Genomic DNA, 16,103 nt, shown 5'->3' with positions numbered 1-16,103 from the left:
TTATTATATGTTTTAATAATTTATGAATAATATAAAATAATATAAATATTGACCTGTTTATTTATTATTACAATACACAATAATATAAGTATTGATAAATAATATGAAATAATATAAATAATATATAAGTATTGATAAATAATAAAAAATAATATAAGTAAATGCTATTCATTACTATACAATAGAAAATAATATTGACATGTTTTAATATTTGATAAATAAAAATATATTAATAACAGTAATAAAACACACAATTATAAAAGTTTAAAACTATAAGCTAAACCTAAAATCAAATACACTTGAAACGTAGAAAATCAAGCTGCCTATAGTTGTCTGAAAATGAAACTTGCGACCAAGAGAAATGGAAGCCACCGATAGGAATGGAAGCATTGCTGATGCCATTTGCAGAAGATTTTGCAGATTACTCAGGAGACGTCGAGTGAACAGAGTTATGCAGGAGAATGTGCAGCAACTCCTAGCAACTCATGTCCTGTGACAATTTGCAACTTTGCAGTGACACACAAGCCACAGCAACCCATGGTGATTTGCAGACAGGATCACAAATAATGGCCACCACAGTTCACCCTGGCTATTGTATAAACTTGGATGTATTTCCTGTTAACAGAGGCGTCTTTTTATTAATTTTTTTTGTTGAAAACCCTAAAAATCTCTACAATAAAATACATTTTTTTCTGTAGTGACAGTGGTTGACTAGCCATATGAATTTGTGACGAATTTATACAATTTTTTTACATTTTCTTAAGTTCGCTGGATTTCAAACTTGGAGCCTAAAATTTGGCGAACCTTGTGACTTAGGTTATTATTGCTTGCTGAGCATTTGCTAGAAATTGGCTCAAAATATGGCTTAATGAAGATTGACTTAAAATTATGTATTTGAATGTTAATAAATCATCATGTAACTCTGTCTAATTTTAGCTAGAATTCTACCTTTTTAAACTAAAGTGTGCCTCTTAACTTTTGTTTCTTGGCCTGTAGTTGTTAGAGTATTTTCAGGCTTGATTGTTAATTGGATTCCTTGTTTGTTCTCCATGTCTGAAGTAGAATTTCTACTGAGATCACTCTAATGAAGATATAGAGGTGGTACAGAAGTGGGAAATGCATGAGATATCTAGTTACATTTGATCACTTACTAAGTTACTAGCAAGCTTGAGAGTGTATAGAACAAGTTCAATTTAATTGTCATATAGGGAATGGAATGATTATTAACTTGACGAGTTTAGTTTTTTATATTTTGCAATATATAATGAGAGTTCTGACATAAGCAGACACAAGGGTTGATTTCATGCCAGGGTTTTGAGATTTTTTGTGTAATGCTTAGTACACATATCTTGCCTTTTATTTTTTGAAGCTTGTATTAATACTCTGCCTTTGTATGTAAAGCCACATCATATCAAGAGGCATTGCGTGTCTTAGAGCAAGGGCTTTCAGTCTTCCGAGGGGCTGACACATCAACTGCCAATGCTGCAGGGAGGTTGTTACTTGCAATGGCAACTCTTTATACGGATAGGTGAGGTAATTAAAAATTGAAATGGCCTTTCATATCTTCTTGATGCTCCATTCTGTATTTTTCTATCTCTGCGCCTATCTGTTGTCACAGCATAATTATTATTCTATGTTTCCAGGCTGAAAGTTAGAAATCTTCAAGTCATTAATTTCATGATCATAGTTGGATGAGTCAAGATGAAATTTTAAAACTTCCAGAATAGAAAATGAATTGGCTAACAAACATAAGTTGTCAAGTTTTCCTTTTCAATCTAAGAATATAAACATCCAGTTAAATCAATTCATTCTTGGTTCTGCATCTTGTCCTTTATTGAACAAGGCTTTATCATTGTTGCATACCAGAACTGACCCTTTGTTCAATTTAAGCTACAGAGTCTAGTAGTTGAAGTCTTATTTGAAATTTAGATCCTGAATAATTTTTGGAAAAGCTAAATCTTATAGTCTGTAATGTTCAACCCAATTTGAATACAATTTATTTTCAAACACCCACAATGATTACAGATTTCTATCATGCAGGCATTTTGTCAAGCACTTAGCTTTTGTTGAGTTTGATATGTTCCAGTGTGTTTTGAGTTTGTGATCATTAAATATGCTGTTTGAGATGGTATGTTATCAGTTAATAATAATAGTAATGCTTGGAAAAACATCATAAACAAATCATCAATCATTTCACATTGTTGCAAGCAAAGAACAAGAATATAACACAATTTTGACCTTAACTCCAGCTGTGAATAAAATAATCTTTGATGGAAGAGTTTGCTGTTACAATCTCAGAAATGCACCCGTAGCATTATTAGTTAAATGTTGATGACCCACAATGCAGTGAGACTGCTGTCATACAATTTCTTGCTGCTATTACTTGCATAAAGAGTTAGTAGCAGATAATTCAATCGAACTGCCTGTCAGTTACATTCAAACCACACCAAACAGCAACACCCTTCTTCTGTCACTTAACACAATAAATAAGTGTATTGGCATCCAAAAACCAGCTATGAAATCCACATATCGCTGTGAAGAAGTCTGCGCACCCAATGCAAATCATATGGTGTATAGAAAAACCCCAAAGATGGTGCAATATCCTTGTAAACTCCACATACCTTCTCTAATTTCTGAAACACCTCATAAATAGGCTGCAAACTTCATTGAAATGCCCCTACTCTGAGTCATGTAGCAATATGGAGGGTGGATAAGAAAGGGACTTCAACACAGATACAAGAGGGAAGAGGCGACCAAGGAAAAATAATGCTCTAGGTGATAAAATCTTAGAGCAATTAAAATACTTCAAGGACCTTAAACTACTCACCATATTGTGATAACTAGGAGATATTTTCCACAGCAAGTCAAATTATGATATTGCTATCAGGATTCAACTGTGTAGCTTTTGAGTCAAACTCATTGACCCATGTTTCATGAGTAGTGATTTACACAAACCCTTCTCTCATGACAATGAATGGAACACTTAAAGTTAACACGCGTTGAATCTAGTTGATGTTCACATAGGTGAAGCACCGGGATTTCACGATAGGTCACCCATCCCAGTACTACTTTAGCTCGAGCATGCTTAACTATAGAGTTTCCTTTGTGGTTGAACCCACTCTGCTTGTAACCCCATTTGCAAAACCTTCACCAACTGTTGTAACCCCATTTGCAAAACCTTCACCAACTGTTGTGCCTTATGAACCATTCATTAGAAAGCCCTGCGAGCTCATCAATTGATAAGTAGGAGATATTTTCCACAACAAGTCAAATTATGATATTGCAATATCATAATTTGACTTGCTGTGGAAAATATCTCCTACTTATCAAATTAAGATATTGCTACCAGGATTCAACTATATAGTTTTCGAGTCAAACTCACTGACCCATGTTTCATGAGTAGTGGTTTACACAAACCCATCTCTCATGAAAATGAATGGAACACTTAACATGCATCTCGGGAGGTCACCCATCCTAGTACTACTCCAGTTCGGGCGCGCTTAACTATGGAGTTTCCTTTGTGGTTAAACCCACTCTGCTTGTAACCCTATTTGCAAAACTTCACGAAGTGTTGTGCCTTATGAACTATTCATTAGAAAGCCCCACGAGCTCATCAACTGATAAGTAGGAGATATTTTCCATAGCAAGTCAAATTATGATATTGCAATATCATAATGTGACTTGCTGTGGAAAATATCTCCTACTTATCAAATTATGATATTGCTATTAGTATTTAGTAATGTTCCCGTTATAAAATAAATTATTAATCAAACTATTGTTAATGGGCCGATTGATTTAATATATTTTTGACCCATTTTTGTTTTGATTCCATAGTTTGTGTGGCCATCGGCTATCTTTGTACACCCTCGGAAAGTTTTCCCTGACGGGTATTTAAGTACGGCTTGTTGGTAGTCATTAGGTATGGATGTTGATTTATTTCTTTTACTGCGAATTCCTATGGGACTTTTGAATTTCTTCGCCATTTTGGAAGTGAAAGATCTTCCGTACTTGGTTTGTTCGGTTTCAGTGGGATTCAACTCTCACCCTATTCCGTTGCATGTAATACTTCGCTCAGATCTGGCAAATCAAAACACCATTTTTTGGCAATTATTAATTGAAGGATTATTTGTGTTCAATCTCTGTTTGATTTAATTTCATGATCCGTAAGTTGCTGGTTTTCCGTCTGTACTCCATTAGCTATTAGCAACACCCAGCACACCTTTTGTGCCCCTGCATATTCCAGCCATACGCCTTGCTTTTCCCCATTCACCATACGGTTTGCACTTTCTCTAGATAGTACGACCAGAACAGTCCATCGTATGATATCTTCTGCCCCCCTTTACCGTACGACTTGCATTGCACAACCTTTGTCTTCTTCTCGACACCACCTTCCTACACCATCCATATGACCATTCCTGGCATACCATATGACCATTCATTGATACTGTACGACCAACATTGTAGTGTACAACCCACCCTGTGTACGAACATCTTTGCTCCTGCCACACAGTACACCATAGAACCGTATGACCTCCATCCTCTTTGCACGTAGCGAAAGAAAAATCGTTTTCAAAGGAGACGTCGGTAAGGGATCATTACAGTGGTATCAGAGCTTCGATCCTGCCAGCTTGTGGACAATGAATGAGAGTTTATAACTGGAAGACAAGGAGAACCCATTCCATTGATAGAATGACTGTAGAACGGAAACCCATAGTTGTCGATCTCGTGGCACTATGGGGAGAACTTGCGAGGAATTCAGCATCTCATGGAAGAAACTCTCAAGAAGTTGGTAGACAATAAAATTTCTGGTGAACAAAATGGTCACAACGCGGACTCAGTGTCGAGTAAAGAAAACGCTTATCCAACATGCTTTCGACCTTCCATGCCATCTTTTCCCCCACAAACGGAGGCACCACATGGAGGGAAGCAACTGACCTTTGAAGAAATGCAAGAACAATTGAGAGAAGATTGGAAGAATGCAAATTTGGAGGAAGATATATCCTACAAAGATTACGCAGATCTAAGATTGAGGTATTCGGGAGGTGGAAATCGAGGATATTTTAACAATGATCTCAGAAGGAAGTTGAGTAAAGTAAATTTGTCTCCATTTGATGGATCCAGATTCATATCTGTGCAAGCATGGGTAATGAAGGCCGATACTTACTTCTAGCTTAATACTATGCTAGAAGAAGAAGCAATTAAATTTGCGGCATTACACTTGGAGGGAGTTGCGCATGAATGGTGGCATCACGACACCATCACACTGGGGCATGATCAAATAAATACCTATGCAGAATTCACTGAGAGGTTGATAGATTGATTTGACAGTAAAGATCCAGAACTCAATTTAGAAGATTTGGCACAACTGAGGCAAAATGGATTGGTTGACCAATGCATTGTGGAATTTCAGAAACTCCCTATTTTGGTCACAGACATTTCTGAAAGAAGACAAATAGTGCTCTTCATGGATAGACTGATAGAACCACCGAAAGGTTGGGTAAAGGGGTTCAATCTTGCCACCCTGTCGAAGGCCATTAAGAAGGCATGGAGTATGGCATCATCATCCCTGTCATCTTCATGAAGTTACTCAATTCTAAACCACTGGTGCTTTCGAGGGACAAAGATTATAACCTCTGCCGAAGAAGCCGTCATTGGAGAAAGCTACCAGATAGAAGTTCCGAAGGAAGAAACTATGTTTCAACTGCAAGGGACCATGGGAACCTGGGCATAGATGCCTTGGGAAAGGAAAAATCCACTACATTGAGATTGTGTCCAATGATGAGGACAAACAGGAAGGTATACCCTCTGAAGACAACCAACCCTACGAGGACACCAAAATTGTTAGTTTGAATTGTACGCAAAGAGTTGAAGCATTGGTACGGTGCGGAGGAACCATCGCCCTAGCCGATAGCTCGAGGTGCATGGTGTTTTCTATATGGGGGACCCTTCAAGGACAAAGGGTTATGGTGATGCTCGATAGAGGAGACACGCTAAACTTCATAAACTCATCTCTGGTGACATGAAGAGGTCTACCTATGGAGATGAATGCGGGATTCCAAGTCAAGGTTGTCAGAGGGACTCTTATGCCTTGCACACACCTTGTTCCTCATCTAAGTATTACAATGGCGAATCACATGGTGACTGAGGATTTCTTCATAGTGGACCTTGATGGTATGGAAATTATTTTGGGCATACAGTTGATGGAGACACTTGATGAATACACTTAGAGCTTCAAACGAATGGACATCACTTTTGTTGTCAATAGAAAGAAGATTGTTCTCCGCGGAATGGCAAATGAGGGTTTGAAGGAAGTTTCTTCACATTTGCTGGAAGCAATTTTTCGGTGTGATGATGTTGCTTGGGTTGCACACTATTTTGTCTCGGCAGAATTTATAAAAGGACAACAAACACCTTCCTAGAATGATGATCTCTAGAATATTTTGAATGATAAGGTTTTTATAGACATTCCTCCTGGCATACCGCCTGATTGAGGGTTTGAACATACTATCGAGTTGGAAGTAGGAGCCAAGCCAATCATAACCACACCCTACCGCCATTCCAAGAAATTCAAAGATGAGATCAAAAAGACGATTCATGAACTGCTAGAGAAATGATGGATCCGTCCCAGTTCTAACCCTTTCACGTCATCAGTGGATTTGGTAAAAAAGGATAGGATGATGCGCATGTGTGTGGACTACCGTGCATTGAACAAAAAAACAATAAAAAATAGATATCTCATTCCAAGGATAGATGAGTTGTTTGATGAATTACATGGCGCAATTTATTTTTTGAAAATAGATCTTCGTTTTGGATACCATTAGATCTGCATGAGGGAAGAAGATGTGGAAAAAACGGCCTTTCGTTGTCACTACGGGCACTATGAGTTCTTGGTCATGCTGTTTGGATTAACGAATGCACTTGCTACATTTCAATCATGCATAAATCACATCTTCAACAAACAATTGTGTAAGTACTTATTGGTATTTTTTAATGATATTCTTATTTATAGTAGGATATGGGAAGAGCACCTGAAGCATCTGGATGAAGTCCTAAGGATCATGAAGGATCAGTCTTTGTTCACCAAGCGATCCAAGTGTGAATTCGGTAATGACAGAAATATTGTACCTGGGGCATATTGTCAGTAAATATGGAGTTCAAGTTCATCAAGAGAAGATTCAAGCTATCCTTGATTGGTCTCCTCCAAAATCACTCATGGAATTGCGAGGATTTTTCGGACTGTGTAGTTATTACCGGAGGTTTGTTAAAGGATTCTCTCAGCTCAGCGAACCCTTAACGGATTTGACAAGGATGGGTTCTTTCCAATGGAATGAAAAGACACAACTCACTTGTGAAAAGCTGAAAGAGGCAATGAGCACTTGTCTCGTATTTGTATTACTCGATTTCACTCGACTGTTCATTTTGGAGTGCGAGGCATTGGCGCGGTACTGATGCAAGATAGACACCCCATGGCCCATGAGAGCAGGAAGCTTATGCAAACAGAACGCTTCTATTTCATTTATGACAGAGATGTTGGCTATCGTACATGCACTAAATAAGTTCCGACAGTATTTGGTGGGTGCCAAGTTTGTCGTTCGTATAGATCAAAATAGGTTGAGATATTTTCTAGAGCAACAAGACTTGAACAAGAGGCAACAAAAATGGGTAAGCAAGGTTCAGGCTTTTGATTTTGACATTGAATATGTGAAAGGAAAGAACAATGTGGTTGCAGATACTTTGTCCAGGAAACCCACCATTTGCTTACTAACCCAAATTTCAGTTGAGTGGAAAGCACATTTGTTGGTAGAATATTCCAAAAACACATTTGCCTGTGAGCTAATGGATGGCAATACTCAGGATGATCGGTACAAAGTGGTGGATGACATCATTTACTATAAGAATCAAATATTTTTAGTGCCCGAATCCAAATTGCAGCAAAAAATCTGAAAGAGGTACACGACTCACCCTTGGCAAGACATCCGGGCTTCCTCAAAACTTACAGACGTTTAAGGGAGAGGTTTTCATGGAAAGGTCTTAAAGGAGACGTATTGTAGTATGTAAGAGAGTGTGTGGTTTGCTAGCAGAACAAACCTAAACATACTCTACCCACCGAGTTATTGCAACCTCTGCCAATTCCAGAACAGAAGTGGGAAAGTATCTTGATGGATTTCATTACTGGACTTCCCAAGGTGAACGGAAAGGATTGTATTTTCGTGGTGGTTGACAGATTGATGAAGTACGCACATCTCTTCGCCATTCCCTGAGACTTTCAGGCTGCACAGGTAGCCAATCTATTTTTCAGAGAAGTCTTTCGTCTACTTGGGTTACCCCAAAACATTGTTAGTGATTGACATGGACGATTTATCAGTATCTTTTGGACAAAACTATTTTGATTGGTAGGAACAAAATTGTTGCTAAGCACTAGTTGCCACCCTCAGATAGATGAAGATTGTGAACAAGTGGCTTGAAGGTTACCTTCGAAACTACATTTTGGCACAACAACGGGGGTGGGTCAAATGTATGCACCTAGGGGAATATTGTTACAACACCACTTACCACATGTCCATCGGGATGACATTGTTCAAAACACTATACGGGTACAAACCCCTTTCTTTCGTAGACATAGTTCTGGGTGACAGTCGCGCACCAAGGTTGAGGGATTGGATATCCTGAGATGCTTGAAGGAAAACTTACAACGGGCACAGAAGCAACAAAAAATGTACGCCGACAAACATCAAATCGAGAGAAGTTTCAAAGTGAGAGACTTGGTCTATCTCAGACTTCAACCACATTGACAATCGTCATTGAAGGAAAATGGAAAAGAAAAATTGAAGCCACGATTTTATAGCCCGTATCGGGTAGTTCACTACATCGATGAAGTTGCCAATGAGTTGGAACTTCTAGAGGGGAGCCGTATTAACGTTTTTCATGTCTCTTGCCTTAAGAAAGCTGCGGGACAGAATGCCATGGTAGTTGCAAACCTTCCGCCACTCAATGAAGAAGGAAAGCTCGTATTGGAACCAACCAATATCATTGAAGTACGTGAGAAGACCCTGCGGAACCACACGGTGAAGAATATTTGGTACGTTGGAAACACTTGTTCTTGGACTACGCGCCATGGGAGGGCGAGCACATTCAATAGCATCTGACATTGCATTTGCTTGAGGACAAGCAAAATTTGGGACGGGAGGACTGTAATGTTCTTGTTATAAAATAAAACATTAATCAAACTATTGTTAATGGGCCGATTGATTTAATATATCTCGGACCCTTTTTTGTTTTGTTTCCGTAGTTTGTGTAACCATCGGCTATCTTTGTACACCCTCGGAAAATTTTCCCCAACGGGTATTTAAGCACAGCTTGTTGGTAGTCATTAGGTATGGATTTTGATTTATTTCTTTTACTGCGAATTCTTGTGGGAGTTCTAGATTTCTTTGCCATTTTGAAAGTGAAAGATCTTCCCTACTTGGCTTGTTCGGTTTCAGTGGGATTCAACCCTCATTTTATTTTGTTGCATGTAATACTTTGCTCGGTTTTGGCAAATCAGAGCACCATCTTTTGGCAATTATTAATTGAAGGATTATTTGTGTTCAATCTTTGTTTGATTTAATTTCATGATTTGTAAGTTGTTGGTTTTCCGTCCGTACTCCATTAGCTATTAGCAACACCCAACACACCTTCCGTGCCCCTGCATATTCCAGCCGTACGGCCTACTTTTATCCATTCACCATACAGTTTGCACTTTCTCCAGACAGTATGGCCAAAACAGTCCACCGTACGACATCTTCTGTCCCCGTTTACCATACGACCTACATTGTATGACCTTTGTCTTCTCCCTGAAACAACCTTCCTACACCATTCGTACAGCCATTCCTGGCATACCGTACGACCATTCATTGATACTGTACGACCAACTTCATTAGTACCATATGACCAACATTGTAGTGTATGTCCCACCCTGTATATAGACATCTTTGCTCTTGCCACATCGTACACATAGAACCGATGGCCTCCATCCTCTTTGCACGTAGCGGAAGAAAAATCGTTTTTAGAGGAGACATCGGTAAGAGATCATTACATATTCAACTATGTAGTTTTCAAGTCAAACTCATCGATCCATGTTTCATAGTAGTGGTTTACACAAACCCATCTCTCAGGACAATGAATGGAACACTTGACATGCATCTCGGGAGGTCACCAAGCCTAGTACTACAGCTTGAGCTCGCTTAACTATGGAGTTTCCTCCGTGTTTAAACCCACTGTGCTTGTAACCCCATTTGTAAAACCTTCACCAAGTGTTGTGCCTTATGAATCATTCCTTAGAAAGCCCTGTGCTCATCAATTGATAAGTAGGAGATATTTTCCATAGCAAGTCAAATTATGATATTGCAATATCATATTTGACTTGCTGTGGAAAATATCTCCTACTTATCAATTGATAGCTCACAGGGCTTTCTAATGAATGGTTCATCAGATACAACACTTGGTGAAGGTTTTGCAAATGGGGTTTCAAGCAAAGTGGGTTTAACCACAGAGAAAACTCCACAGTTAAGCGAGCTTGAGCTGGAGTAGTATTGGGATCGGTGACCTCTCAGAAAGCCTTGGTGCTTTATCTCTGTGAGCATCACCTAGATCCAATGCGTGTTAAATGTTCCATTCATTGTCATGAGAGATGAGTTTGTGTAAACCACTACTCATGAAACACCGGTCAATGAGTTTGACTCGAAAACAACACTGTTGAATCCTGATAACAATATCATAATTTGACTTGTTGTGGAAAATATCTCGTACTTGTCAATTGATGAGCTTAAGGGGCTTTCTAATGAATGGTTCATAAGGCACAACACTTGGTGAAGGTTTTGCAAATGGGGTTGCAAGTAGAGTGGGTTGAACCATGGAGGAAACTCCTCAGTTAAGCGCGCTCGAGCTGGAGTAGTACTGGGATGGGTGACCTCTCGAGAAGTCCCGGAGGTTCACTTCTATGAGCATCAACTAGATCCAATGCGTGTTAAGTGTTCCATTCATTGTCATGAGAGATGGGTTTTTGTAAACCACTACTCATGAAACATGCGTCAATGAGTTTGACTCAAAAACTACACAATTGAATCCTAATAGCAATATCATAATTTGATTTGCTGTGGAAAATATCTCCTAATTATCAATTGATGAGCTTAAGGGGCTTTGTAATGAATGGTTCATAAGGCATAACACTTGGTGAAGATTTTGTAAATGGGATTGCAAGTGGAGTGGGTTTAACCATGGAGGAAACTTCGCAGTTAAGCGTGCTCAAGCTAGAGTAGTACTAGGATGGGTGACCTCCCGGGAAGTCCTGTGGTTCACCTCTGTGAGCATCACCTAGATCCAATGCCTGTTAAGTGTTCCATTCATTGTCATGAGAGATGGGTTTGTGTAAACCACTACTCATTAAACATGGGTTAATGAGTTGGACTCAAACTACACAGTTTAATCCTGATAGCAATATCATAATTTGACTCGCCATGGAAAATATCTCCTACTTATTAATTGATGAGCTTAAGGTGCTTTCTAATGAATGGTTCATAAGGCACAACACGTGGTGAAGGTTTTGTATTTGTGGTTGCAAGCAGAGTGGGTTTAACCATGGAGGAAACTTTGTAGTTAAGCACATCCTAGTTGGAGAAGTACTAAGATGGGTGACCTGCCGGGAAGTCTAGGTGCTTCACCTTTGTGAGCATCGCATAGATTCAATGTGTGTTAAGTGTTCCATTCATTGTCATGAGAGATGGGTTTGTGTAAAGCTCATGAAACATGGGTCAATGAGTTTGACTCAAAAACTACGTGGTTGTCCTGATAGTTGTATCATTATTTGACTTGTGGAAAATGTCTCCTACTTATCAATTGATGAGCTTAAGGGGCTTTCTAATGAATGGTTCATAAGGCACAACACTTGGTGAAGGTTTTGCAAATGGGGTTGTAAGTAGAGTGGGTTTAAGGATGGAGGAAACTCCATAGTTATGCTTGCTCGAGCTGGAGTAGTACTGGGATGGGTGACCTCTGTAGAAGTCTCAGTGCTTCACCTCTGTGAGCATGACCTAGATGTTTTAAGTGTTTCATTCTTTGTCATGAGATATGGGTTTGTGTAAACCCCTACTCATGAAACATGGGTCAATGACTTTGCCTCAAAAACTACACAGTTGAATCGTGATAGCAATATCATTACCATTGTTAATGTTTTAGTGTTAGTAGAAGTAAAACATTGATTATTTGATATACTAATTTGTGTTTATGTTTTTAAGATAAATTGTTATTGGTGATTCTTATATATATAATATATATTATATATGTAATATAATATATATTATATATTATGCATTATATATCTCATATATATAATATATATATGAAATATGTAATATAATATGTATTATATATATTATACATTATATATTATTATATAATAATATAATAATATAATATTATATTACATATATGGTTAATATATTAATATTATATATATAAGATGAGTTATGCATATAATTATTTATAAACTAAATGGTGATTAACTATAAAGACATGTCTCTTCATGTCTCTTGAAGAGACATGTCTCCTCCTCTCATATTATACATATATGAGATCCAAATCTGCATTTGGAAATCATCAATTACAATGGTAATAGTACATCTGCAGAAATGATCTAAGTTATTTCAACATCGTATCAGAGCAAGGCTGCAAATGTTTAAATAAATGAATTGCTTCAAATCAAAATTAAGTATCATTTTCAAATCATTGCTTCCTTGCATATACAGTTATAAGCATAAGCGATCAAATGTATGGATTGAGAGATCAGAATTTGCGTCAATGACATTGCATTTCAACATGGGTGCCACTATTAATAATGAAATGAAAATCAATGACGGATGACTTGAAGTGTCATAGAAAGAGCACTATAGAAGGACCACTTGGTATATGCTTGAGGAGGAGATTTGAATAGTATAAGGGAAGAAAGAAAATAAAACATACAGAAATACTACTCATCATGTTGTGTAATTGACTCAACATTCTTAGTATTGCATTCAAGGATGATGCGTATTATTAACCAAAAAAAAGCCATCGCAGGAGGAGTCATCCGTATTACAATCAATCGGGAGTGGCGTGGATAAAGAGCGAGCAGGCTTTTGGCACACTGCCTACGGAAGACACGAACACACAGGTCCCAGGTTGCAAATGTAAGAGAGATTCATAACAAGAAGGAAATCCAAACTCCAACGAAAGCAGAAACAAAGCATGCCCACACATAAATAGAACTTGTTATTAACCATGGACATAAATTTTAGTAAGATACTGAAATAAAGATGTTGCGCATTGTTACCTATAGCTGCTAATATGACAGTTTTATTTGATATGGGATATGCTAGGCACTAACAATAAAGAAATAAAATCATAAATTCATGATATAGCTGTGAACATAAATCTGAGATGAGACTATCGTGAAGAATTATAGCTACGTAATGGAAGAATATGCCTATATTCCCATGTCTATATGATTTAGTTCATATTTGCAGAGAGTAACGAAAAGCAACAGGGTTGGAATCGAAAGAACATGGAGCACAAGATGTTTGTGGATTTCCTATCAACAGCCAGTAGAGAGATAACCAATTCATACAAACTTGTGTTCTATATTACAGAATACAGCTACATAAAGATAGAAAATTCATCATAAGTATGATCATGATTGTGATGAGTAGATCACAGATGCAAAGATACTGCAACCACTGTTCATGTCAAGCACACAAAATAGAAGCCCATCAATTAATTAAATTTGGAGTAGAGTTTTTGAGAACATAGAGATGTTTGCAGGTGGGAGCGGATATATCTGAAACAAAAGCATCCAAGCAACGCAAGTAACCATCTATCATGCAAATTGATATATCTGAAGGAAATCATTGTCATACTTTAATTACAAATTGCAGCAGATAGTAAATGTTTATAAGGACAATAATATGGAAGATACGACTCAAAGGGCCATGCAATAATAAACAATTTAAGTAGTGGATTATAAATCAGAAACCATAGGACATGACGGGGTCAAGAACATCTGCGATGAAAACTCGTTGAGGCAAATAGGTTTATATACTGCGGCAATAGTATGAAGTTGAAGGCAGCAACTAAGAAAGACCACATGAGCAATAGCCAAAGTATAAATATATCTGAGAATTTGATCAAGGACAAGTTTGAAAGGACAACGATAACAAGTTTTGAAAGCCCAACAAAATAAATAAGGTAATAAGCAATTAACGGCATACTGCGATCTCAGTCCAGGTAAATAAAATAAAATAAAAGAGAAGAAGAAGAGGAGCACGGTGGGCCTTGGATCAGGTAGGTATGTCTGGTCCTTTTCTAATAAAGATATATGTTAGTATGTGAATTTATAAACAAGATGTTTTAAGTATATTGGTGTCAAAATTTTTTAATATATTATGTACCATTATATTGTTAAATGGTTAACATGCAATCACGACTATTTTAAATAGTCAAGGTAAGAAATTATATATATATATATATATATATATATCAAAATGAATTCATATGTAAGCATATATGATTAGAATATATTTATGGATATATAATATGTTTATGGATATAAATTATGATAACTACATCAAATATTAGAATAGAATTGATTCATTGTGAATTGAGTATAGAATCAAATTTCTAATTTATTATAATATAATAATGTTGTTATTGAGAATAATAATTAAAAGTGATTTTTATTATATTTTTCTCTGAGAATGTTTTTTGAGATTCAAAGGGAGGCAAACATTTCAAGCAACTTTGAAAGAGAGGGAGTAAATAGATGATATGATTCAGTCAATCTTCGGTTATCTCGATCATATTGATTCAGAGGGAGTAAATTGTGTTGTGATAGAATCTTCAATGATTGAATAAATTGTAATAGTAAAGAGGACTATAATTTTTTCAACTACGTGATCTTAATAGACCTACCCCTTGTGTACATGATATGAAAGTGCAAGTTGGAACTTAGAAAGAAGTCGTCAAATTTTATGTGATGAGAAAAGATATACGAGTGGTAACTTTACATTGAGGGGGGAATAATAGGCAATGTTTCATTCCCACTTGAACCATCCTTAGAAAAGGAGATATTCCATGATTCTCAAGGGCAGATAAGTACTTGTATCTTTTACATTTATCTATTCATTTATTTGTTATTTGTTTTGATCTTTTCCTTTATGTTTGAGGATATTCTTACAGGAAAAGAAGGTTGGTACTTCAAATATGCTACCAAATATTGTGCAGACTAAGTCTAATAATAGTAGTTCCAAAGACCTTGATGATCAAGATGGATCTAGATGCAAGTATCTTTGATGATTGAGATTGTGAGATCCTTCTACATTAAGAGGGAGTATGACACTTCTCCGAAGGCAATGCAGGAGCTTAGAAGATTGATACTCAGAGGGAGTCTAGAAATACATGTGGTTGACTGCATGACATTGATGGGCCTACTCCTACGTATATCATGAGGGAGTGATGAGTTCGACAAGCATCCTTGGGAAAAGAGAGTTTTTGAAGAAGTAACAAGAGGACCTGACATCCCAGGATCAATATTCAGAGGTAGAAATTTTGAGATACAATCCCTTTTGGATGATATCTTCTCTATGAGGAGAAGTTCTAAAGGGAAATGTTAAATTGAAATATTTCAAAGGTAAAAATTGATATGTTGATTTCAATCTATATGTGGTTATATAATTGTTGTTTCAGATATGTAATGAAAGGTGACGATCTTTCATTGGCATATATAAACAGAAGATAATCATTGTAAGGTGACGATCTTACAAATGATAGGCTTGTTATCATGGTTCTTTGGGCCGGAATCTGCTAGACACCATGATAACAAACAAAAGGTAATCTTTGTAAGGTGACGATCTTGCAAATGATAGTCCTGTTATCATGAACATCTCTAGACATTGCTAAGTAGAGGTCATGAGTGTGTTAAGGGCATCTCTAGACATTGCTTAAGTGCAAGTAGAGATCATGAATGTGTTATGGGCATCTCTAGACATTGCTTAAGTGCAAGTAGAGATCACGAGTGTGTTATGGGCATCTCTAGA

The 16,103-nt window shown here is 37.2% G+C and overlaps 1 protein-coding gene across 2 annotated transcripts in view; it reads left to right on the top strand.

Moving 5' to 3' along the window:
• Positions 1 to 16,103, top strand: part of NDP1 (Tetratricopeptide repeat (TPR)-like superfamily protein) — a 187,824-nt gene that overhangs the window by 52,920 nt on the left and 118,801 nt on the right. For both annotated transcript variants that reach the window (XM_089798385.1, XM_089798384.1), the window contains exon 2: positions 1,402 to 1,528. In XM_089798385.1, the coding sequence (XP_089654511.1) occupies positions 1,402 to 1,528 (127 nt within the window). The remainder of the gene's footprint in view (positions 1 to 1,401; positions 1,529 to 16,103) is intronic.

Source organism: Cupressus sempervirens, chromosome 8 (genome assembly GCF_028749045.1).
Source record: "Cupressus sempervirens isolate cs-2001-9-10 chromosome 8, ASM2874904v1, whole genome shotgun sequence".
Taxonomy (NCBI): Eukaryota; Viridiplantae; Streptophyta; class Pinopsida; order Cupressales; family Cupressaceae; genus Cupressus; species Cupressus sempervirens.
The sequence above is the reverse complement of the archived record's forward strand: the minus strand, read 5'-3'. Positions and strand labels throughout refer to the sequence as shown.